The sequence below is a fragment of the Hippocampus zosterae genome, chromosome 13 (genome assembly GCF_025434085.1).
Source record: "Hippocampus zosterae strain Florida chromosome 13, ASM2543408v3, whole genome shotgun sequence".
Taxonomy (NCBI): domain Eukaryota; kingdom Metazoa; phylum Chordata; class Actinopteri; order Syngnathiformes; family Syngnathidae; genus Hippocampus; species Hippocampus zosterae.
The window spans coordinates 8907321-8931340 of NC_067463.1; the positions used below are offsets into that span (position 1 = coordinate 8907321).

General features: G+C 42.6%; 1 protein-coding gene across 6 annotated transcripts in view; it reads left to right on the plus strand.

Annotated features, from left to right (window-relative positions):
• Positions 1-24020, plus strand: part of septin9b (septin 9b) — a 70889-nt gene that overhangs the window by 38039 nt on the left and 8830 nt on the right. For 4 of the 6 annotated variants that reach the window (XM_052084088.1, XM_052084087.1, XM_052084086.1 and 1 more), the window contains 3 exons: positions 18347-18538; positions 23653-23781; positions 23917-23998. In XM_052084088.1, coding sequence (XP_051940048.1) covers positions 18347-18538; positions 23653-23781; positions 23917-23998 — 403 coding nt within the window. Of the gene's footprint in view, positions 1-4195; positions 4322-6522; positions 6527-18346; positions 18539-23652; positions 23782-23916; positions 23999-24020 lie in introns of those variants that run through there. The other 2 variants (XM_052084090.1, XM_052084091.1) reach the window with 2 other exon arrangements.

Genomic DNA, 24020 nt, shown 5'->3' on the forward strand with positions numbered 1-24020 from the left:
TTCCACTGCCACTTGTGAAGGATACCAAAAATAGAAATGTATGTAATGCAGTTGATTATTACCGGTAGTTTTTTTTTTTTTTTTTTTGCAGCTCTCAATGTAATGTTGCCGAAAAAAGCTGAATGGGGTTATTCTGATACCCATCACATGATGACAACTTTGAGAACAAAAGCAAAATGTTTGGTGAATACACTAACATCTTGTTAGAAGTCAAGAGATACGAACACGAACAACCTCTTTTATTGAGTTTCTCCAAATGTGCCACATCGGAGTTCTGACATTTGTATAATATTGCCGCAACAGTGTTTGTAACTTTTGTCTTGAGTGTTAAAAATTCATTGTCCTGTCTTCAGACTATTTGCCTTGGCACATATAGACAAAAAAAACATTGTCTCACGTTGATTTCAACTGACAGTTAAGTCTTTAATTAAGCTAAAGTGGATTTTTGGGAGTGTGTGAGGAAGACAAAGAGAATCCCACTGAAGTATGAGGAGAACTCAGAACAGAGACACAGAAAAAAAAAGTTTCATCGGTTGTGAGAAAGGGGCTCACTGTATGTTTGCCGCCTTATTCTTCGTTGAGATCATTGCCAAGTTACCTTGCGTGACATCATCCGTACTAATATGAAAGGAAATGGCGGAAATCCGGAATCAGGGTGTGATGTATAACAACCGACGTTCACCTATCCCACCGTGTTGTGAACAAAAGCAATTGTCGCTGTCCGTCGTTTGACGTCACAGCAAAGGGTAGGGATGTCCGCTTCAAAGTTGAGAGATTCTCAATTTGGATCTTGGCCTCGCTGTGCGGTCCAACGTTCCAGAACCATGCATGTCAGTTTGACTGTTTTCTGAATTCTGTCCGTAGGTGTGAATGCGACCGTGGATGGGAGGTTGTTTATAGGCAGAGAGTGATGAAGCCTCTTTGGAGTGTTGAGATATGAACCATCCTCACTCCTCACACACATGCTGTCTCCATTTGCGCCACAGGGGAGCACCACAGCCTCGGCGAAAAAGACACACAACAGGAAGTCTCTGACAGATTTTGCTCTCTTCCCTGGAGATATGCACGGCGAGCCAGATGTTTCTCCTCTTTGCTCCATCTCCATTTCAGCGCCTCACACCCTTCCAAGCTTTCCCAGCGGTTCCGGCTACCTCTCTCTTTTTTTTTTCTTTTTTCCCAACCCCTGACCTCTCACGCAGGAAGTGTTACCGTGTCGCTCAAGCGGCTGTGTCATCGAAGCGATTCGTGTTAATCACCTCCACGTGCGCCGCGCTCCGATCGGTTTTTCAGCGCTCGGCCAATCACGGTGCTTCTACCGCATCGAAAAGCACATTCGTCTTTCTGCGAGAAAATATTTCTTATGTTGTGGAGCAAGGAGAGAGCAGATTGCTTCCTTTTCCAAACATTTGACTCCTGGTTGACGTTTGTCAATGGAAAATGGAGATCCATCGCTCCTTGCCATCTGCGAGCGCTTTTCCCACTCACGAGGTTAACCACCGTGCCTGTATTCCAATTCAATGTACTTACCATAAATTAGTTCAGAGCTATGCTTTTTAGCCTCGTACCAGCACTTCATAAAATAACTCTGACACGTTTGATCTTTAGTTCCCACAAAGAAATAGTAAGGTCAAACATCACTGGTCATGAGTTTCATACTAATAATTGTTTCCTGAAAGCTTCAATGGAAAATATCAACTTTGTTGAAAAAGAGATGGACTGTGGGAATGTCATATTTGAACGCCACAACTCAAAAGGTTCAGTCTTGCCGGAAATTCACATGTTCACTGTCTTGCTGGCTCAGTAGGCACAGTTATGTCCAGAAGTATTTGGACACTGGCCGACAGTTCTTATGGCCTTTATGATCCATAATGGATTTCAAATGATGCGATAAAGTGAAGAGAGACATTTTATTTCCGGTACCTTCATTTTCAGGGCTCCAAAAGTCATTCAATTTTGTTCTTCAGCGAACCGCGTTGCTCGAGAGCAGGGGGGGTCAAACTCATTTTGGAGTTACGTCTTCCCTCAGATGGCCATTAGGACAGTGAAACCACAAAATAATGATTTGTACACAACAAATTAATAGATTATTAGTTTTGAAATCAGTCAAGCCAATTATAATAGTTTGTTCAATTATTGTTCAAGTGAGTCTAAACAAGATTAACAAAATTATTTCCAAATCTCAACGTTATTTATTACACATGACAATTTGACATTTCGGTACAGATTCTAACACACAAAATTTGCTCTCGAGGGCCACATAAAATCACTTGGCGGGCCGGATTTGGCCCCCCGGGCCTTGTGTTTGACACCAGTGCTCAAGAGGTTTAGCTTTTGAGATACATTCAATCTGCCTTCGTATAGTCTTGAGTTGCCTTTGCAGTTTGGGTTTTTATCCATCTGCCCTGTGACCTTATCTTTTTTTTGTTGGTGTTTGCAGAATATAACCTTAAAGTGCTTTGTTCAAGCAAACACAGCACAAGAGATGCTTGCTAATAATACAGACCACTGAAGTAGGTCATCAAACAGAATGCTTTGATAAGGATTTTAACTTGACACAGCCCTCCACAACACACACACACACACACACACACTCACAAATAAATAAACATGATGAAAAGCAGCTACTGTAGTCTTGTGGCTGCAAGTTTCTTTAGTGCGCTTGTAGATGCACATAATGTATACTCAATCACACAGAAACCACAACCAAGTGTGAACAAGATTCAGGGCAACGCTAACAGGAAGGAAACATTTGTGCTGAATGTTGTGAAAACTGCTCACAATTGTGTTTTGGAGCAAATGGGGCTGGGGCGGAGCTTACCCACTGAGACAAAATAATCAAATATCAAAATTTTGCTTTACTTGTATTTAATCTTTTAGTAAGTATCTGACAAATGTTTGCCATGAAGTCATGTTTGCATTTTGGGGTGAACAACCACACAGGAAGAAGAGCTGACCAATGGAGATTAAGGGTTTGGAAACACTACTTAATGTTTCCTGTTGGTTTTGACTCTAAAGAAGCTTTAATCCTTTACATTTCGACATGTCCTTCATGTTCTCTCTCTCACACACACACACACACACGCACACGCACACACACACACACACACACACACACACACACACACACACACACACACACACACAGTCTACTGGGGGAAAGAAACTGTTTTCAGTTCTCTCATCTCACGGGATGAATATATCTTTTGTGTATCGTGGCGTCCATTTGTCAAAATACCCCAAAGAATCAAGACTTGTACACAAAGTTTTACAACACATTTCTTGCTGTGATGAAAAATCTTGTTTTAGGGACAGAGTCTTTACTTTACTTGGTTGTTGAATTTCAAACCAGATGGATGGGCAGGAGCCCCGGAGATCCTACTTCTGGTATACAAACATTAAATAAGTCAAATTTACATAACAAATATGGTTGTGTCACTTAAAGCGTGTTTTGAAAGGAAACGTCTTCAGAGATTTGACTTTCCGACTCGTGATGACGCCCTGGCGGAAGTCTCTGACAGACCAAAACATACAGTAGATCGCGCACGCAATAATAGATGATTAAAAGCTAAAATTTCGATTCTTGGAGGAATTGGATGTGAATGCTGAAATAGTGCGTGAAAAATATATAGGTGGAATGATCCTAAATGTTATGGAATAATGAGGAATGACAACGATGAACAGTGTGCGATATGTTGGTAAGAAGCAAGAAACTATTTTGAAACGTCTCAATTGGAATGTTGCTCGACGTAACGGAGGAAAAGTACATTTTCTTCTGGCAAAACTAACTAATTTATCCCCAAAAAACGAACTCTTACTGTAAAAACTGTAACTAACTAATTTATCCCCAAAAATTATTGAAGTAAATGTAGCACGTTACGACCCACCTTTGCATTTTTCCAATATAAAATATGTCTTAGCTTCTTCTTGTGTTCGAACCTCAAAACCAAATCGTAAAAACAGACGCGCACAAGTTTGAGATAGACACACACACAACAGTAACGGCAAGTCAAACATCTACCATTGTCCTGAATAAATAAGCACACTCTTGGCGTCCTGTCTTGTGATTAATGTAAAACGTACACATATGATTTGAGTCCCACACTGTTCTCCATTCACCTTCGCTTGAATGAGGGGGCGGGGTGCTTGTGTGGAGCGTGCAAACTTTTCCCGGCCACTGCTTGGAATGGAGGTCACGTGACTGCGGGTGGGCGGGGCTTGTCGCCGCGACACTGCAGGCTCACCAGCTGGAGCTTGTGATTGAGGAGTGTGTGCACCACAGAGTGGGAGAGAAGAAGAACAAGAAAGAGGAGAAGGGGCTTGGGTGAGTTGAAGTCGTTCATGTCTCACCTTGTGCTTTTCCGTCTTTCAAGCTTGTGGGGGGGTTCTATGAATAAGATGGAGGAAGAAAGAGAAACGGAGTGTAGTTGATTGTTTGCTTTGAGGTGTTCCAGTGGGCATGTCAGGTCTCTACTATGGTGGTGAAGCTGAGCTTGTATTGGCAGGACATCAGTAAAACTAAAAGTCTCATGTTTCGCCTTGCTCGCCAGCCCATTGTGTGTGTGCGTGTGCGTGAGAAAGAAAGATGTTTGAGGGGGGGTCATCACTACCAGCACTCTTCCCACACACTCTCTACCCCATTTCCCCACCCCCTCCTTTATCGCTCCCTCCTATTGTGTCTTGCACATGCATGGGTAATCAATGTTTTTCCCTGGAATTAACACTGTTTCTTCTCGGGCTCCACGGTTGTGCTGGGGTCCAAAGTTTGATCCTTGTAAGTGATGGAACCACATGCAAAGGCTGCTTTTCTCCTCTGGTAGATGGTGGCAAAGTTAGGGAAGAGTTGACTGGTTCAAACTGTGTTGCGCAGCGGGAACTCCTCCCACCAGTTGCTTGTTCCTAATAGAACTCCATTAGGTTGCTGTTATTCTCTTTTAAGTTTTGAGCTCATCCAGCGTCGTGTGTTGCCACATTCGTCCTTGTTTTGTGCGCTCATGGTCAAGCAACAATTGAAAGTGAAAATTGGGAATATTGTGGATGTGGGGGCTCAACTCACGTGTGCGCTTTACACGAATCACAAGACAGGACAGGAAGCTTGCTCTTTTTTTCCACAGCACAAGAGCTGGTTTTGTTTTTGACTTGTGTACTGACAAAATAAATGACTTAAACTGTCCCTGCGGCCTCCAAGCCACATGCATTTCTGTTTGGCATCAATTTCTCATTGCAGTGTGTTCAAGCCAATCGGCCACTGTTTTGCATTGTGGTCATCGGATCAGCTCACTGTTTGTAAATAACTTGACACCTAATTCATTAGGGTCGTTTGAAACCCGCATGCGTTTAACCGTGTTTACGGCTTTGGTGAAAGGGCGTATATTATGACACAGATCTTAGTCTCGGCGCATAATGAGCAAAATAAGCCCACATGCTAAAATTAGCCTACCTCGTTGCTTTGGAGATGACAGGATTCTACTCCACAGTCTCCAGTTTACTTCAGCAGTCTGTTAACTTGCTGCCCTCAGTCTCCTGTAAAGCAAATGGGGGCAATATTGCTTCATTTTAAGGATACAAAGTAAGACTTGACCAAACGATGATCATGGCAACTCCAAGAGACTTTGGAATCGCTCCTCTTTCATCTATAACCGCTTCAAACAACAAAGTGTATGTACAAAGGAGGGGAGAAGGAATGTTGGTTTGTTATAAGATAAGAAATCCTTTATTAGTCTCGCGATGAAGAAATTCTCAATTCACAGCAGCAAAGTTACGAAAGGGAAAGAAGAACAACAAAATATAGGAGCTGCTGGAAAGGCAGCCACCAAGCACAGAGTCTCCTCCTTGATGAATGTCGTGGCCAAAATATACTGAAATGATCGAAATATTGTTATAGTCCCCTCCCTCTTGTCAGCTGATTCCTTAGTCTGACAAGTTCGCAGGTGTGGATGGAAAGTAGGTGTGTTAAATTTGGTGTTGCCGCCTTCATGCTCTCTCATACCTGTTACCGCAAGTTCATTTTATCAGTTTCTGAACGGATATTAAACTCACTATTTATTCATTTTTTATCGTGGCTAAAGTGGTCAGAAAAGTAGCAAAATTGCTAATTTGCCGACATTGAAAAAATTATCTATATAATTGGTGTCCAGTGAAATGCATTGGGGGGGGGGGGGGGGACAATTAAACACTCAAAATTCTCCCAAAAATACTGATAAACATTCAATACGTTCAAGAATTAATACGGGTGATCGATTCTTGTAGGAGAAAAGTGTCAAAGAAACATCTGTTCCTCCTCAGACTTGCAGTTTGAACGCATTTGGTGGAAATGCGTAATTTGAGGTGATTTTCATTTGCCATTAACTACTTTGGCCAGGCTACTGCATATATTGAAATCATTCCTCCAACTCCTGAGGCAGTTTCCCACTCACTAAACCTTACGACCCCTCATTTATTATCCTCAGAGCCATAAAGGAACCCAGTAGATCAATGCGAGCATGCATCCAGCCGTTTTCTACGGCGCTCATCCTCATTAGGGGCTTGGGTAACTGGAGCCTAACGCAAGTCAAACACAGGTCGTTGCGAATAACACACTGCCATCAAGTCTGCAGTCTTGGCCCAACTTTTTTTTCTTCTGCATTTTCGATTTGGATTTGCAGATAGTATTTTCCAACACTGATGACAGCTGTGAGGTGAAAGGACATCCCGAGAGTCACACCTGTCTTTTGTGAGTCACCTTGGGGAAAAATGCGGCGCGTGATAATGGGGCCAGGTTGGATATCTTGAAAGGAATGAGCACTTTGCGCAAAACGCCGACATTTGTGAAAGGAATACTTTGTGTACATCCTCACCATGGTGCCTTGTTTTGTTTTTGAAAGAGGAGTTGGATTTTGAAGCTATTTCTTAAATGACTACATATTATTTCATTGTAATGGCTACCGTAAGATCTTTAGGAACTGTACAAGCAATATTTTAAGTAACACTTAACACTGTTAATCGTTCAAAAGAACTGATCCAATATTATGAGCAAAACAAAACAAAAGTTGTGGGGTGGGGGTGCTGGAGCCTATCCCAGCTGTCTTCGGGCAGTAGGCGGGGGACACCCTGAACCGGTTGCCAGCCAATCGCAGGGCACACACAGACGAACAATCATCCACGCTCACACACACACCTAGGGACAATTTAGAGTTTTCAATCAGCCTGTCATGCATGTTTTTGGAATGTGGGAGGAAACCGGAATAGCTGGAGAAAACCCACAGGCCCGGGGAGAACATGCAAACTCCACGCAGGGAGAGCGAAGCTGGGATTAAACCCGGTACCTCTGCCCCGTGAGGTCGACGCACTAACCACTGGTTCACCGGGCCGCCCTCAGCAAAACACAAACATGATAAAAGTGTCAACTTTGCCATTGCTTTAGTGACGAAGGATGACTGAGCGGGAATGTGGGTCTTTTCTCCTGCTCCTCCCCGTATCAGCACTTTGAAAGTTCCGACTGTGCATAAATAGTGTCAACTAAGTGTCAAAATAAATTCCCACTGAAAACTGTAAAATGGCACCTCGAGTCAAGGCTAGTCACTCCCTTCGAGTAAGTCCACAAAAGGTAATCCTTTTGATGCTTGCAAACATGAGCAAGGCTGATATTTTTTTTCATGAGCTGTCATACATGACAGTGGTTCAAAGTTCAGAGTTTGTTGCACATTTGTAATCCATCTTCTGCTTGCAAAATTTACTTTACAGCAATGGCATTTGACTTCAGAGGTTCCACTGTAAATTTCTTGCAATGTTTAAAAAAAAAAGGCTTCCCAAGGCTGCAAAAATACAATTGATTGCCTATGCGGTTATTTTGAATTGACATCCATTTGAAGCCCGGTTGTGCGCGGGTTCCGTTATGATGAAGACTAACCTCCTCCAAGCCCTGACAGCTTTTTCTACTTTACACTTGATGTTTATGTGATTTAATGTGCACTACTGCTGCGTTAGGTCTCTGCTATTTGTCATTTAGTCATTCCGCTTCTGGCTGTACCCAGTGACTCCCCTTTCCATGTGTCTCCCATATGGATAGCCGTCGTCAAGAGAGTCTCCATCACCGCACCACTGAGACGTCCCGGCGACGTTGGTCTTCGCTTTGTCCGTCTCTCAGGGGCCGTTTACATGAATAATGGGAAAACCCAATGTTGTTTAGTTCATTTGTTTGTGAATCACCAATGTATGGACGGAAATGCATATTTGAGAATGCCTCTAAAAGGTTTGATTTACACTACAAAGTGTGGAACCAATTTTTTTTTTTTGCACTGTTGAGCACAATTTCGATATGCGAAATCGCACCGTGAGCTTACATTATGCGGCTGAATCTGGTTTAGAGGCCCAAATTCTGAGTGCATCTTGCCACGGTTCTGCCGCTTCGGGTACGACACAACGTCGCGTCTTGATGAACGCAAGTTTCAGTTTCAATGCTGTAGTTTTACGTGCATTGAATAACAATGATGGTGAAATAAGTATAAGTTCATAAGTACAGTACAAGATATCCTTTATTTGTCCCACACTGGGGAAATTTACAGTCTATAGCAGTGACAAATAATGCGGTTGGATTGACTTTAAATCAATGGGAAGCGAACCCCAAACCCCGGATTTTCTATTGCTTCATAGTTATTTGTTATTGTTTGCTTTTGTGTTCTTACTGCTTGGTGTTGATACATGTGGAGCAATTCATATGCACGTTGCAGGGGTCTCCTCGAAATAGACGTGGAAACTGGACACGGGCATCAAATCGGAGGTTCTTGGACATACAGATTGACAGCCAAAATGCAAGTTTTAAAAAATGACATGGTATCGTTATCGCTAGAATCAGTCTTTGGAAAATAGATGAAATAAACATCACATCAGACTTTGTTTTTGCATAAACAGCATCTGTATACAGTACAAACGTCCGTTCATTCAGGGGTTATTTTAGGCTTTTATTGTACGTCGTCATCCTATGTCCTTTGTGGACACCTCCATCGACAGCTACCCGACTGAACTTTTGCGACGGGTCATTAGCTGCGCTCTCTCTGGGAGAAAAGCCCAATTGCAACACCCCGTCAGGCCATCCGCTTTGTTCAACGTCACTCCCAGAGGGGTGAAACCTCTCGGTGGGCCAGCACGTTGCTGAAAGATGAAAAGGGTCAGGAGCATTCTTCAGAGCTTTTCTGAAGCGCTGATGTCTGTCTGCGGCAGCTGTGGCTGTCATCAACAGGGCCCCATCTTAGCTAGCGTGGTATTGAGGAACGCCTCAGGATTTTAAGTAGCATGTTCTTGTGCATTTGATAGCACAGATTTGGATTTGAGCCACATCGTGGCTGTGCTTTAGAACCACGCATCTGTGAGGGTGCACAGGCTACTGCTTAATTTGAGCATTCACCCTGACACCCCGCTGATAATTTTGCCAAAGCCCAATTGTCAAAAGATTCCATTTCCCCTTTCATGATCTGCTTGAATAACACTCGGATCCACAATCGGACAACCTGTTCAACGTTCCGATTGTAAATCTTTGTGGGTGTGGTCAACAGCGTTGGGCCGAGCCCGAGACTCTGTGATTGTGACATGAAAGGGAAAGAAAGCCAATTAGGAAGTGAACTGAAACTCAACACTGTTGCCAGACACAAATAAAGGAGTAACTGGTTATGTTGTTTGTTTATACATATCTCAGAGCAATAAAAATGACATGGAGAAGAGTTTGCTACTGCAACGTCCCGACCAGATAAGCTAACTGTTTGCTATTTTTTGCCGCGAGCATCTTCTATTTCTTCTCCTGCTCTTGTTCTTTAGATTTTCCAGCATTCTGGATGCCTTTTACAACAGGTCAGTTATGGTACTCTGAGGGATGGAGAGTCTCTGTGTTATGTCAAAAACACTTTTGTTTGTGGTTGTATTTATTTATTTTTTTCAAAACACTTTGATAGCTGTTTAAGATGTGTTCCGTGCTTTCGCTCGGCAGGAATTAGGCAGTTGGTCTCAGAGTGCATGGCGACCCGGCATTCCTATTAAAACCATTTTACAAGACATTCAGTTCCAACATGCAAGCCAGTCACTCTCAGATTTAAGAGTGATTCCTTCCAAATTGTACGTGACCCCCCAAAAATGTAGGTCCCTTCCTGCAAGAAGTGACTCTGACTGGAAAATATTTAAAGATTTTTGGATGGTTCACGACCGCTTTCGTGTCAGCAAGTTTGGCCACTTTTCCAAAGCAGCCCATTATGTTTTGTTAAAGACTTTCACCAATCTTTGGCCAAGGTGAATACGCCGTAAATTATCTCAAGTCTTGAGCGGTCTTTCTTTGAAAAAATATGCAGAGTAATACTCTCATGGCCATCTGACAAAGGTCTGCTGTCTTTCTTGTGTGGCTCTTTGGCATGTCTTCACATTGAAAAAAACATAAAAATGGGCATTAAATCTATTTGCACACCTGCTTCGTTTTTTATTTGCAATTAAAAATAACATTCTTTCCTGACAACGTTCGGGAAAATACTCCATAAAACTTTGGAGAGCACTCATTTGTGCATGTTTGAATCCTGTGCTCATATGCAACGGCACATGTTCTCATTAGAATTGAGTGGAAACAAAAAGTTGAACTGTTCTGTTTTTGTGTCTTTGTGTACCAATTTTAATTATTTGTCGTACTAATTTTAGTCACATTTTAATATAAAATGCATTTTATGTATTTATTTTTATAATATATTTAGAGATGGGCTAGTATACCAATACCAGCCTTATTTTAAGGTATCAGAGTTGATGGAGGCTACCGATACCACCCACCGATACTGAAGGCAAACAAAATCTGACATGAAATCATCCTCTGCTGCATCCTCTGCTGTACTTGCTATCTTGTGGCAGTTTGAGATATTGGCGAGTCATCATCTTTATCAGAAAGAAAGTTTATGTTCACATTCTGTTTAAAAATGCCTTTTACGTAACATAACACTGTGTGTGTGTGTGTGTCTGTGTGTGTTTACTAAGCACCAGGGCTCATTTTATTTCTGCATTTTCCCCTTTCTTTCTGGTCCATCCATCTTTTTTCCTGACCAAGCAGTCAGTAGAATGATCCCACCCACTTCTTACAGTTCCACCAATTGGCCAATATTGTAAAAGAAAGTTTGGGGAAATATGTGAGGGCAGACCAAGATAAATACAGTACATGTGCACCTACAGGAAAGCAGGAAATTCAGTCAAGGTGAACCCGGGCAAAAATCCAGGGGTTTCCTCTCATGAGAACCATGCTTTTCTTTTTCTTTTTTTTTTAATTCTAAAAAGCAGACGCTTATATGGGCAGACGGTGTTTAAGGGCTGTCAGTAATCATTAGAGTGGAAGAGCAGAATAAGCAAACCTGCAGGGAGACACTGAAAGTGGGGGAAGCATCGTTTTCGCCACACTATATGAGAAATCCCATTTGAGCAAGAAACATGTCTAACGTGACAAAAATGAATCCGCCGTGTGTTATTAAACCGTTTAAATGCTGTCGAACAGTCCAAGTCACTCCATCATTTGCTCTTCTGTTGTCTGCGATGATCTACACGCCATTGTGCAGGAAGAGGGGGATTCAAAGTTATCGGTGCAATTTTGTCATCGCAATCGCATCATGCTGAGTCACCACAGCAAACATTCGTCTTCGTGACAGAACTGTATAAATCATTTAGCGTCAAGGCATTGGGTTTTACTGGCTAATAAGTTTTGGAGCGCGGGCCCCTAAAGCCATTTGTGTCCCGTCCCCTTCCTGGTTCACGGCGACACTCGAGCCGTACCATTTGTGATTGAGGGGTGAGGTTAATGATTCTGTTGTAAATCGGACGGAAGGATGAATTCAGTTGCTCTAAAATGGGTCGTGACTATCTCACTTCCTTTTGAGCCCATTTGCACAAAAAAAAAACATTGCTACCCGATCACTTAGGGTTTTTTTTTTTTTGCTCAGTAACCCAGGTGAAAGAATGGTACTGGCTGTACAAAGTACTTGCGTGAGCATCGCAACGACTTGGAAGCCTCAAGTAGCATTTGTTTTCAGCTGCTCAACTTGACCTCAATGTTATTGTGGCTATTAAAAACTATTTTGGAACGTGATCGCAACAATTTTCAAAAATAAGCCTGAAAAATATTTTGCTCATTCATCTTCATGTTCCAGTGTCCAGTACTCGTCCACGACCACAAGAAGCAGTTACATCATTTGGGTTAATGTTGTATCTTCCATGAGTCATTTTTCCTATTTTTCTCTGCTGCTGCTTTTCCTCCCTGAAGGATTTTTGTATTTAAAACTAATGCGTGGGATAAAGATAAGCAGTACAATATATACTTTATGATTTTCTGATAGATGATATTAAGTATGTATATTCGGATCTGCCAAAACCTAACCCAAGTTCCATTTTATTAGGGACGAGGGAATGGAATTGTCTTTGATGGGATCTGTCCACTCATGCACAAATTAGAGCTGAAACTCGTCTCCAGCCATCAAACGGAGCCGGAGCCTCGGCTAAGCCGCTTTTAAAGTCACAAGGTGAAGACAAAAATCATCTGATATGGTGCTTTTATTGGAAGAAAGCTGTCATGGTCGGAACATCTGCTTTCAGTTGACGCTGTTTTCATTTAGGCGGTGGCGCAAATATTTTCGGGTGTTTTATTGCGTGGGGTCAGGTGTTGATGATACAGTGGGCTGGAAAGGAAGTCGTGGAAATAAGATTAATCTGAGCCAGAGTCAAACTGCTTCCATTCGAAAGAAAAAGGACCTCTGTAGACGAAAACTTGAAATTGATGGCAGTGTCAAACATGCTTGGGGAGACTTGATGTGTGTTTCTGGGAGATGAATCGCGTCAACACCAAAAGCAGCTGGCTTTGCCATGTAGACAGTGGATAGAAAAAGTCTGCACACCCTGCACAAAAACTATTGTTTTTGTGATCCAGAAAAACATGACCAAGATAAAGCACTACAACACTTTTAAACTCATCGCAGCACACACATTCCACCAATTACCGGTAAATTGCCTAGGATTAAAATATATGGTCCCCCCCCACACACACACACACACTTTGAGTACAACAAGGTTTTGTGCTCACACTGCTGTACCGAAGGCAGTAATTGTACATCATGTTTTTCCCCCCTCTCGTTTAAAAATAAATAAATAATTGATTTGTAGTTGCACCGTAGTCTCCAAAGTTTCAGATTTGCATGTCGCGCAGTCGTGGTGATATGAGTCACACATAACGTCTCTGCTCATTTGTCGCACGCTTACTCATCTGGAAAGGCCGCGTGTGTGGCAAAGGTCATTGACGCCGTCGTCTTTGTGTCGCATTAGAACGCTCTAATTAAGACGTGACTCAACGCCCCTGCAGCCTTGACCCTTCGCAAATACGTTAGGCAGCGGAGGGGTGGTGATAATCGCCAGCTCATTGTCGCCCCCTCCAAGATGAAAATAGTCTTGGCTTTTAGGCGGCAAGAGAGTTGAAATAAAGCAGGTCATGCTTGCTTTCACTGCATGTGTCCATGGTTCTTGTTGTTGTTGATCCATTTGTCCCTGCCAGAGTGTTTGCTCTATTCTTAGAAGCACAAATCTATGACTACAGATGGTCACGGTGTCCAGGAGGCTGCTTGGCCGCGGACCTGAAGCGTATCCGTTCAGCTAATTTGCAGCCTCAAGCTCGCTTACGACACTGGGAGGAAAAGTCCAGTGAAGGAGTCAGCGAAAATGATCGTGTTGGATAACCCATCACGTTCGCTAAAGATAAGTGGATGTCATCCTGTCATATCGGACCGTCTACGTTCCTCAGCAAGGTGGCCTTGAGGACAGCGACGTGACTCGAAATCAGTTCCGGCCCACCATTCAGAGGATTCATGTTACAGGATGGATTAATCTGCATTCCTGAGTGTCAGGGTTGCCCTTTTACTCATGGCTTCAATGCCCTCCCTGACCTGGTCCATTGAAAGATCTTTACCTTCACAAGGCAATTTGTTAGCGGCAGTAACGATAGTGTCATTTTGGCCGTTTGTTTACATAGCAGTGGTCTTTTTTTTGGAGCATGAAAAGAGAGCAATGCCTCTCAAAGTGCTTTTTGAAGATCTGTCGGCGTGAACTTAGTTCTAGTCAACAGTGAAATCAACATGGCTACAGTTATTAAATGTATTAATATCAATGATCCTCGGAGTATCTGGTCAATTTATGAAGTCATCAGGAAAACAATGATTTTTGCATTATGAAAGAGTAGTACCAATGCAAAATATGCACGTGAGGTGTAGGTATTATTTTTATTTTCCCCACCTTGGGACACTATCCTCATGCTCTACACTGTAGTAACTGTGACGTTAAATGTGTGTGACTTTAAAATGTAGTGCCTGGTAAGGTGAATGACATGTGTGTGTGTGTTGTTTCGCCTTAGTTAGTTCTGCATTGCAGTTGGCACATTGCACTTTATATTCTGTGAGAATTTTTCCAAAGGTTTGCTATTTCAGCTCTGTCATTTCCTGCACTTTTTCCTTCGAGCTCTCTGCCGTTGTTCTAATGTACTTCCTCACAAATTGGTAAGTAGGTCTGCAGTAAGATTTACATTTATTCATTTTTTTGGTGACTTGGTTTGGCCTTAAATCTAATTTTGTGAAAGTTTTAGTATTGCGCATGTCATGTTTTAAATAAACAGGGATGTCCAACGCAATTTTGGTGCGACATTTTAGTTTATTATGACTGAAACCATTCAAAGATGTCAAGAATAAATGTTGATTGAACTATTGTTGAAGTTACTATCATCAGGGGTTTGGTAACAATAAAATGCTTAGACTATATCTCTCATTTATTACATTTGATAATTTAAAATTTTGGAAATTTTTAGAAAGGCTAATGGAAGTTGACATGTTTGAGCTGCTTTCGCGGGCCACATAAAATGATGTGGTGGGCCAGATCTAGCCCCCTGGTCCTTGAGTTTGACACCTGTATTTTAACACTTTCATGCAAGTGCAGAGTGAAGATAACCAGTCGAGAAAAAATTTCCAAACACCGTTTTTATTCCATTGGATCTCTTCTATTCTGGTATAAATGTGGTCATCATGTTGCGGCTCGTCTGTGTTTGCTGAGATTTTGGCTAAAGCACAGTGAGGACATTGATGTGGTCAAATCCAGTGGGAGTCGCGAGATGAACAGCGTTGAAAGATACCACGGAGGCTGCACGTAGGTGTGGCGCACCCCTCGTGCATGGTGCGAAACTACAGCTCTTTTGTCTTTTTATTGGAGGAGTAGCTCACGGGGATTGAGTGGAGGGAACCTGAGAACAGCTTTGCGCTGTCTAAGCCTGCACACGGGTGCAGCAAGAGATTTTTGGGGCCTCAACGAAAACGCTATTTGATACGACACTAGAATGTTCTTTTGCGGACTCGATGCGGGGGCCCCTCAAATCACTTCGTCAGCAGCCACCAAGACTGCAAATCGGTGCTGTTGCCACGGGCGTCAAACGCTACGAACCCTTCATTTGGTACATCTGCACAATTGAATGAAATTCAAGATCTGTCTTTTTAAAGGCTTTTAAAGGATAATACTGCTCACTTTTGATTGCCACTGTGAGAGAGTTCTTGATTTAACAATATGTTTATTATTGTAGCGGTCGTTTGCAGTCGAACTGCACCGTGTCTCAATGACAGCCGTTTCTCATTCCGCTTCTTGGAAAGCCAGTTTATTTCCATTTCAGATCATGCCCCGTTTGCAAGAACAATGCACTTTGTGGGATGGGTGCTCATATAAAACGTTCTGAATGTTCACTGCCCCAATAGCAACCAGCCTTTTCTGCTGTTGCGCTTGACTTTTGTGTGGTGCGCGTAGCTAAATTGGATGATTGAAGGCTTACAAGTAACAGTAAAATTGAATACGATACAATACGCCCTTATTTATACAGCACTTTCCCAACAGCTGCACTCACCAGAATGTTTAACATCTGAATAACAATAATGCAGCAAAGAACATTGTATAACATAGAAATAATACAATCGGAACAACTATTCCAACATAGGCCTTGTTAAAAGTGACTCTCGTGTTTTAACAGGTTTAAAACGTAATGTTTTGGGGGGGTTTTTTTGCTTTATAAGACTGTTGAATGGCGGAACGCAGGCACTTTTTTTACAGAGATGACGAAAGTAATCACACTTGGAACCGAAGTAGAAGTACGGGACTGTTAAAAAGTAGAAGTACTGAGTCACCTCCTTCGCTGGAGTCGAAAGAGAGACTCTAGGGGTGTTCACACGGCAAGATTTGGTCCGGTGCTATGCCGGGGCTGCCCCAGTAGAGCGTTCACACGTACAAATTAGCTCCGGCGGAGCCCCGGAAAACGGCTTACACCGGACCAAATTTGATCCACTTCAGGGAGGTGGTTTAAAAATTTGCTCTGGAGCAAATGCTCGTTTGCAAAGCAGCACCGATGTAAATTTGCACGTGTGAACGCAACTGGGTTAAATTTGCTCCAGAGCAAATGCTTGTGAAGCTGACGCACGGCGAAAATGTGTTTGTTTAATAACGACACAAGACTTAGCTGGTAACATCTTTCATTTTGTAGGAGACTGGACTGTCTCGGAGTTGTTTGTTCCTTTGTAGTTTGTTCACAACCCCCCGAACCCCATAGAATTTATTTTGTGATTTCCTCTCTTGATTTTCTGTTTTATTAGTGCTAGTTATTAGCATTAGTGTTTGCTTTTCTGAGTGTCATTGAAGTCATCGTTGATTTACGTTTTCACCGACGCTGTGCCGGTGCTGGCACGCTCAGCGGCTTTGTACGTGTGAACGCTCCACACAATTTGCTGCGGGGCAAAATATATCGCAACAAACTACATCGGTGCAGCGCCGCAGCAAATGTGTGCCGTGTGAACACCCCTTCTGAAATGTCCTTGTTTGTGGCTCTTTTGCACAATTAATTTGAAGACAAATTGTATTTACAAATAGCATGTCGTCGGTTGTAAGCGGGCTAGTTTTGGTGTCGTTTTTATGCTATGGAGACACTCTACTGTATATTCAGTCAATTTGTTCAGTAGGTCACAAGACAAAATGCAGAGGAAGCTAATGATCTCTATATTTTTTTTTAAAATCCCACCTGTGAGTTTTTAGATTCGAAGTGGCAGATTTTTTTGGTTGCCGTGAGTCATAATTCTCTTAAATGCTTCCATGAATGGGGAATATATTGCATCTATGAATCTGTTGAGTTGCCGTCAAGAGCACCATGAGGCCCGTGTCAACCGCAGTTGACTACCTTTTTTTTTTTTCTTCAATGTCACATCATCATCATCATCCACAGTAGATGAAAAAACTGACAAACCTACCAAGTGTAGAAAGTGTATGCGTTTTCAAATGTAGGGAATAAAAAGTCACCAGAAAAAGAAATACTCAAGTTTTTAACTTTTATTTATTTCTTTATTTCATTGGGACAGTGCACATTAATCAACACAAGAATAAGCAGTGTAAATGGGCCTGGCTGAGCATAAATGCTAGTTTTCAGCCGTAGTCTAAAATAGCACAGTGAGAACTTTAAGACCACAATGACAGAAATAGGTCGTGAAAGAAACAATACAAAGCAATGTTGATACCTCCAATATATACTTAGATACAGCAATAAAATATTTATACTTCCCACCATTGCGTTTTGGTGATCAAAGGACTTGTTGCGGTGGCAGTACGTGACAACGCCTTATTCAAATTTTTTTAAACATATATATTGTAATATTGTGGGTTTTGCATTCATTTGAATGCATAAAACTCAAGTGTAATACTGCATACTATTACTGTATATGTTTTATGTTCAATAAACAAACAAACAAACAAACAATCTGTGTGCTGGTGTCCTTTCAACTTCAGGTGTACCATGCATGCCAGTTTTATTTATGCCTGCGTTTGCACTCGTAGACAACTCTGCGGCTTTTCTGCCATTGCACAGGAAGCGTTGGCTCCTCCCACAGACAGTTGCGTGTGTTACATACCAGTCGATTTGGCACAGTTTTGCATATTTCACTTGGCCTGTCTCGCAACAGTGGTCGGGCACTTGCTGCATGCAGCGTTTCTCTTGCTACAGCCCCCCCCCCCCCCCCCCCCCACTCAATAGCGAGGTAAGGCGTCATTTGTAGTTTGCAGCATCCGCTTGTTGAGCTTTCATGAATGTTAAATGGAGCACACCTGGCACAGGTGGCTTTGGCTGCTGTGTGAATAATTGTGTTAATTGTGTGGGGATAATTTAGTCAAAGGAAAGCAGACTGGATTGAGGTTGTGAGGTAATAACACAAAAATGAAACCGTCTCGCTTGTAGTTAGGTATGTAAACGTGAGATAACCATCTCTGGTATGAAAGGCTGCTACTCATCAAATCAATCGTCTCTCCATACTTCCTTTAGGGTCAGAAGTCAGTCTGAGCCACAGCAACATGTCCGACTACACCAAGCCGCACCATCCCAACCCGCCGCACGGCAAAGGGGACAAGGGCCACCACGCCGGCGACTTCGGCTACGTCGGCATCGACGCCATCCTGGAGCAGATGAGGAGGAAGGCCATGAAGCAAGGCTTTGAGCTCAACATCATGGTTGTGGGTGAGTCGAGCGGACACCTTAACACCGCGGTTAGAAATTGAATCATCATTTTAGCTTTGAGAACGGTGGGCAAGTGGTTAGCACATCTTGCCTCACGCTTCTGAGGTTTGAGGTTCCGGCATGCTGTTTTCGGGGTTTCCCCGTGCTTGTGTGGGGGTTCTTGCCTGTATTCTGGCTTCTTCTTAAATTAACGGAAGACTCTAAATTGTCCTTACATATGAATGTCGGTTGGCTGACGGCCAGTCCAGGGTGCACGTTAGCTTGGGTAGACTCCAGCTCACGTAGCAAAAACCTTGTTAGGATAATCGGTATGGAAGATGGATGGATGGATTTTAGCATCGTGACTGATGCCTTAAGACTGTTACGTGCCTGACCTCCAACTGGACATGTTTCATCATTTGCTGAAGCTAACTTACACATTTTAGGAAGTCGTCACTTGAATCGTACCCGACGACTCCAAATAAAAGTCAAAGCAATCCATCACACAAGTTCTAAACATCCAGTCATGTTCGAGCGACGGGCTACACTCCGGAACGCTCACCAGGCACTTGCATGATTTGTGTTATAAAAGTTCTCGTTTCACAAACGACGCATTACAAAGAAGAAAAGAAAACTCTGGAGTATGACACACTTTCCCAGCCCTTCATACCCTCCTGGATGCATTCCAGGATCCTCGGCATCTCCATCCTCACAGCCATCTTGATGTTGCCCACATCTGTTAAATGAGTCCTCTTGATGACTCTTTTTTTAATGCTTGGAAAAGAAGAAAGAAATGAAACTGAGCCAGGTTGTGTGGGTAAGAAGTTCACTCTTGCAAGGCACTCTTCTTCTCTGCCAGGAAGTGTCAGATGCTCTGGGCATTGTGTGCAGGCGCATTGTGAAGCGGTCGCGTGTTGTCCAGCCGTAAGTCTCATCTCATCTCATCTCATCTCATCGCATCTTCTGCACTGAATGAAATTTATACCACAGGATCTTTTTGCGGATCTGCTGATCTTTGATCTTTTGGCCCACATTGAACGGGAAAGCACGTTTGAAATACCTGCATATCTTTTGTGACACCATTCCTGGAACCTTTTTCACATGCCTCTTATAATTAACCATTTACACTTGCGCCTACGTATAATTTGGGCTCTTCAATGAATCTATCAGGTATGATCGAGGGTGAAGACGGCGGTTTGTTTGACTGCGGCATATTTCCCATCCATCCAGTTTTTCCAGAAAATGTTGGTGAAATTCCAAATCGTCAATTCAGCACGTTACATATAAACAAGATGATAAAAAGCCTTGAGTCTTTGCAATGTTACAGGATGAAAAATGCTGATTCATGGAATTCGCTCATGTTGGTGCCGTTTGATTTACTGTAAACCGTTTGCTGCACTGTGCTATGCCCCCTTGCATTTGCACACATTCATTTCGGTGTCACATCAGGAAGCACGGCGGTGGCGCTGGTTCAGTCAGAAGTAAGTGTTATAGTCACGCTGCACCACTTGTCTGGCTCAGCATTTTCTGCTTTAGCGTCCTCTGACCATAACTCATCGAGTTCACCGGCCTTGTTTCTTGGTTATGCTTTTGTTGGCGAGAGCCGATATTTATCGTAAAAATAATTCAAGATGACTTTAACTGCTCTCCTGACTCCACAAAACACATGTGCTCATTGCAAAAGCCATGCTCACTCTCAAATAAACCACTTACCTTTCAAGCCATCCTGTCCTGTAGCTCCACAAATGGTTGCTTCATTTTTTTTTTTCATTCTTTGAAACAGCCGCAGATGTTTCCAATCAACCCCAAAGCTGTAAAAGTTTTTTTTTACGTGTTTACACCAGTTATTGACTAAGCACTCGGTTCAATAAAAACAATCACATGTTATTCATTAGGAATAGTTTGGGGTTTTGGCTGCCTCATGCCAAAATGTGGAACAAAGCACTTCTTTTTATGGATGAAATTCAGTCCGTAATAACTATCATGCAGTGCCTAACTCTGCACGGAACGAGCAATGTGGTCATAAAGATAAGTGGTGAATTTGTCATGTTAAGAAATATACCTTTAATTTGGGGTAAGATGCATCGGCTTCAGCTCGCACTTTGCGATGGAGCGCTGTGCTTGCAATTGTACTTCAATTTCAACATTTGCTTTTGCAAAGTGATAAGAGAATCAACGAACACAATGATATTCTGTTTAAAGTGTTATTTAATTTTGGGTCTGTCCAGACGTTTTTTGTGTATTCGGCACCCTAAATGTCTGTGCGCACGATGTCGGGTCGTCTCGGGCAGAGGGCTCTTTGAAGTCCACAGGGAATCGCCTTACCGCAAGGGTGTGAAGAGCTATTGGGCTGTTTGCATACAAATGAAAGGATGCAGGCTCAGCTAGAGAGTAAACGTGTTGGGAACTGGTCGCGGCCCAGGAAAACATTTGTCATCTGCAATGCCTGCAAATTCTTTGTTCATGGAAGGCCAGACATGAAGGTGTCAAGAGTATCTGGGGTTTAAAGCTTGACAAAAGTTAATCAGATGTCCTGCCAAAGGGCCGGACTGGGGGCGTGGTATGCAAATATAGGGGTCAGTTTTTTTTCTTGTATGGTACTTGTAATTTGCATATGTAATCGATAAAAGTTCGACAGGGAGCACAGAGAGCTTGGAGTGCGATTTGCGAAGCAAATACCGTTGGTTGCTTTGAGGAATCGCGCCTCCTGTCAACAGTAAAGATAATACTCCCCGAGTTCGAGTCTTTTGTTCAGAATTGTCTGGGTGACAAAAAGAGAGCTCAGAAGACCAGATTCTCCACTCCACCCCCCCCCCACCCCCACCCCCACCCCTAAGCAAGACTCCCGTGTGGCCCAATCCTTATGGAAGTGCAAAAAAGCACAGGGGGGATTGTGTGCGTAGATGACAGCATAGAGCGACTGTCTACTTCTTCCTTTCATAACTTTGCTGCTGTGAATCGGGAATTTCTCCATTGCAAGACTAATAAAGGTTTTCTTATCTTATCTTTTCTTATCTTATTATAAGCACATTTGTGAGTAAAAAGAAAAAAGACAATTCATGCAAACATACACCCAAACAAAACATCAAATCAAAGAAACCCAATGGAAAGTAAAAATAGCGGTCAACCCAATTGGTGGTCACATACCCTCTTTTACATCAAGTAAATGTTCGAAAATTAGAAAGAGTTTTAAAAAAATCATTCCGGTGTTAATCTTGCATCATCAATAAATCAATAGTTGCGTATAATGTTGGGTGAATTCAAATCAAAAAGGTTTGGACATTATACGTGGTGTCCCCCAGAGGTCAGTGTTGGGACCAAAATGATTGATATTACATAGTTTTTTTGCAACGTGTCTCACTCATGTGTGCTTTTGCATTAGCGAGCATAGGCTAATTTCTTTTTACAGCTGTATCACAGTTCAAATGTTATGCTCCTTAAGAGTTGATAAAGGGTGAAATGATGGTGACAGTTTGAGCCTGAAACACATTACCGCTATTTCTACGTGGATTGTTGAAATCTGGAAAGATGCCACTGTTGACCCTCAGAACACGTTACGTTTGTTATTGTAAAATGAAGCTCATGTATGAGCATACATTTGCATGCATGATGTCAAGCCTATCATTGTAAATCATGGATGGAATGTCTCATTTCACCTGATTTGAATTTTTTATTCCTGCTACGCATCGATGCCTTGATTTCACTCCTTACAAGGTTATCCTTGCATTTACAAAACCACAAGGTAGCAACACATCTGCATTCCCGTTGCACGACAGCAGTAATTTTTGCACGTCAAAGTGTACGGTTCAAGGCAGTTGGACTGAGCTTGAGATACAATTTCGCACTGTGAATGAACCTCGGTGCGAACGTGATGCATTTTAATCATTGTTGCGGGCCAACTCGCAGATTTGAAGCCGACGTGTCAGCTTGCTTTATCACAATGAGTGCGAATGAAACCTGTGCTATGATGATAAATCACTGTGATGTTCAATCACACTTTTTTTTTTACTCTCCACCGGTGTACCAAACAATGCAAGTGTGCTCTAGGAAAATACTCATTTGAAATTCATTTTTGCGTTGCGGTACTATTGCAATGATTTGCGATCGGCATGGTGTTCTTTGGTGGCCATAATACTACACTTGGAGAGTGTGACGGAACTTCAAACCGTTGTGCATTATATTATCGATATCGATGAAACAGGAAAAAATGAGTTAATTGGTTAAAAAAAAGTGTGGGGGGTGTCCACACATCTGTCCTCTTAACCTCCATAAATTCTTCAAATGACCCTGCAGCTGTCCTGCTACACTCATGCTCTATTAAGGAGCACACACACACGTGCATATGCTCACTCATGCACACGCACAGGCACAAGCGTATTGGGATACAGTACTGGGCATGATGGTTGCACCGAGGAAGCAAGGACAAGATCTTGGCGTTTCTTGTTCATCCAGATGAACATTTGTGTTATTTCACTGATGTTCTTTCATTCAAGCTCATCTGAGTATGCCTCAAAAAAAAAAAAGAAAAAAAGTAGTCTAGAGAATCTTTTTTTGCCACCGGGTAAAAAAAATGGGCCTTCACCAAACTGTCCCAAATGTCTTGATAAGACTAAAAAATAAGAGTCAGGGGGTCAATTGCACCCGCTAATTATTAATTAGCCTTACCCAAGACAATGTCCATGTAATTGATGTCCGAAGAGATTTCACTCTAGTAGTGTGAGAGAATATGCTTTTGTTTGGCTTTCTTGAAGGTCTTTGTCTTCAGGTTTGGCACTGTGGGTCAAAACGTGTATTAAGGATGAAGGAAGTAAAAAAAAAAAAAATTACCACTCAGGTCATCAAATGCAATAAAAAATACCATCGAGTACACTTCTTCAAAGACGCCTGCAGCACCTCCTCTGTGTCTTAGACTAAATTGTCGATAGTTTATATTAATAAATGCTGCCACTTGCTCACTTCAATTACTGTAAAATGGCTCATACTTATTTTGCAGTATATTAAAAATACTATCACGAAATGTATTTGAGTATCACCCATTGTCTTAAAGTAACCTTAAAAAGTCTAATGTGACTTCATTAAACCTTCTTCTAAGTCTCTCGTGTTTGTGCGCGCACGCTTGTGTTCATGGTCAACAGGGCAAAGTGGCTTGGGCAAGTCCACTCTGATGAACACGCTGTTCAAATCAAAGGTGAGCCGCAAGTCGGTCGAGCCCAACGCTGAGGACAGGATCCCAAAGACCGTAGAGATCAAGTCCATCAGTCACGGTGGGTCCTCGCTTGTCTCCTTCCGCGCACACCCGTGGACTGCTCGCCAGTTAATCGCAGGAAGTGTCTGCGCAAAAAGCCATTCGCACCTCGAGACAAATCAGTCGACCTCTCATGCCCGCTTTCTGTGTGCAGATATTGAGGAGAAAGGTGTGAGGATGAAGCTGACGGTCATCGACACGCCAGGCTTTGGGGATCAGATCAACAATGAGAACTGGTGAGGCCTCACTAATTGCAAA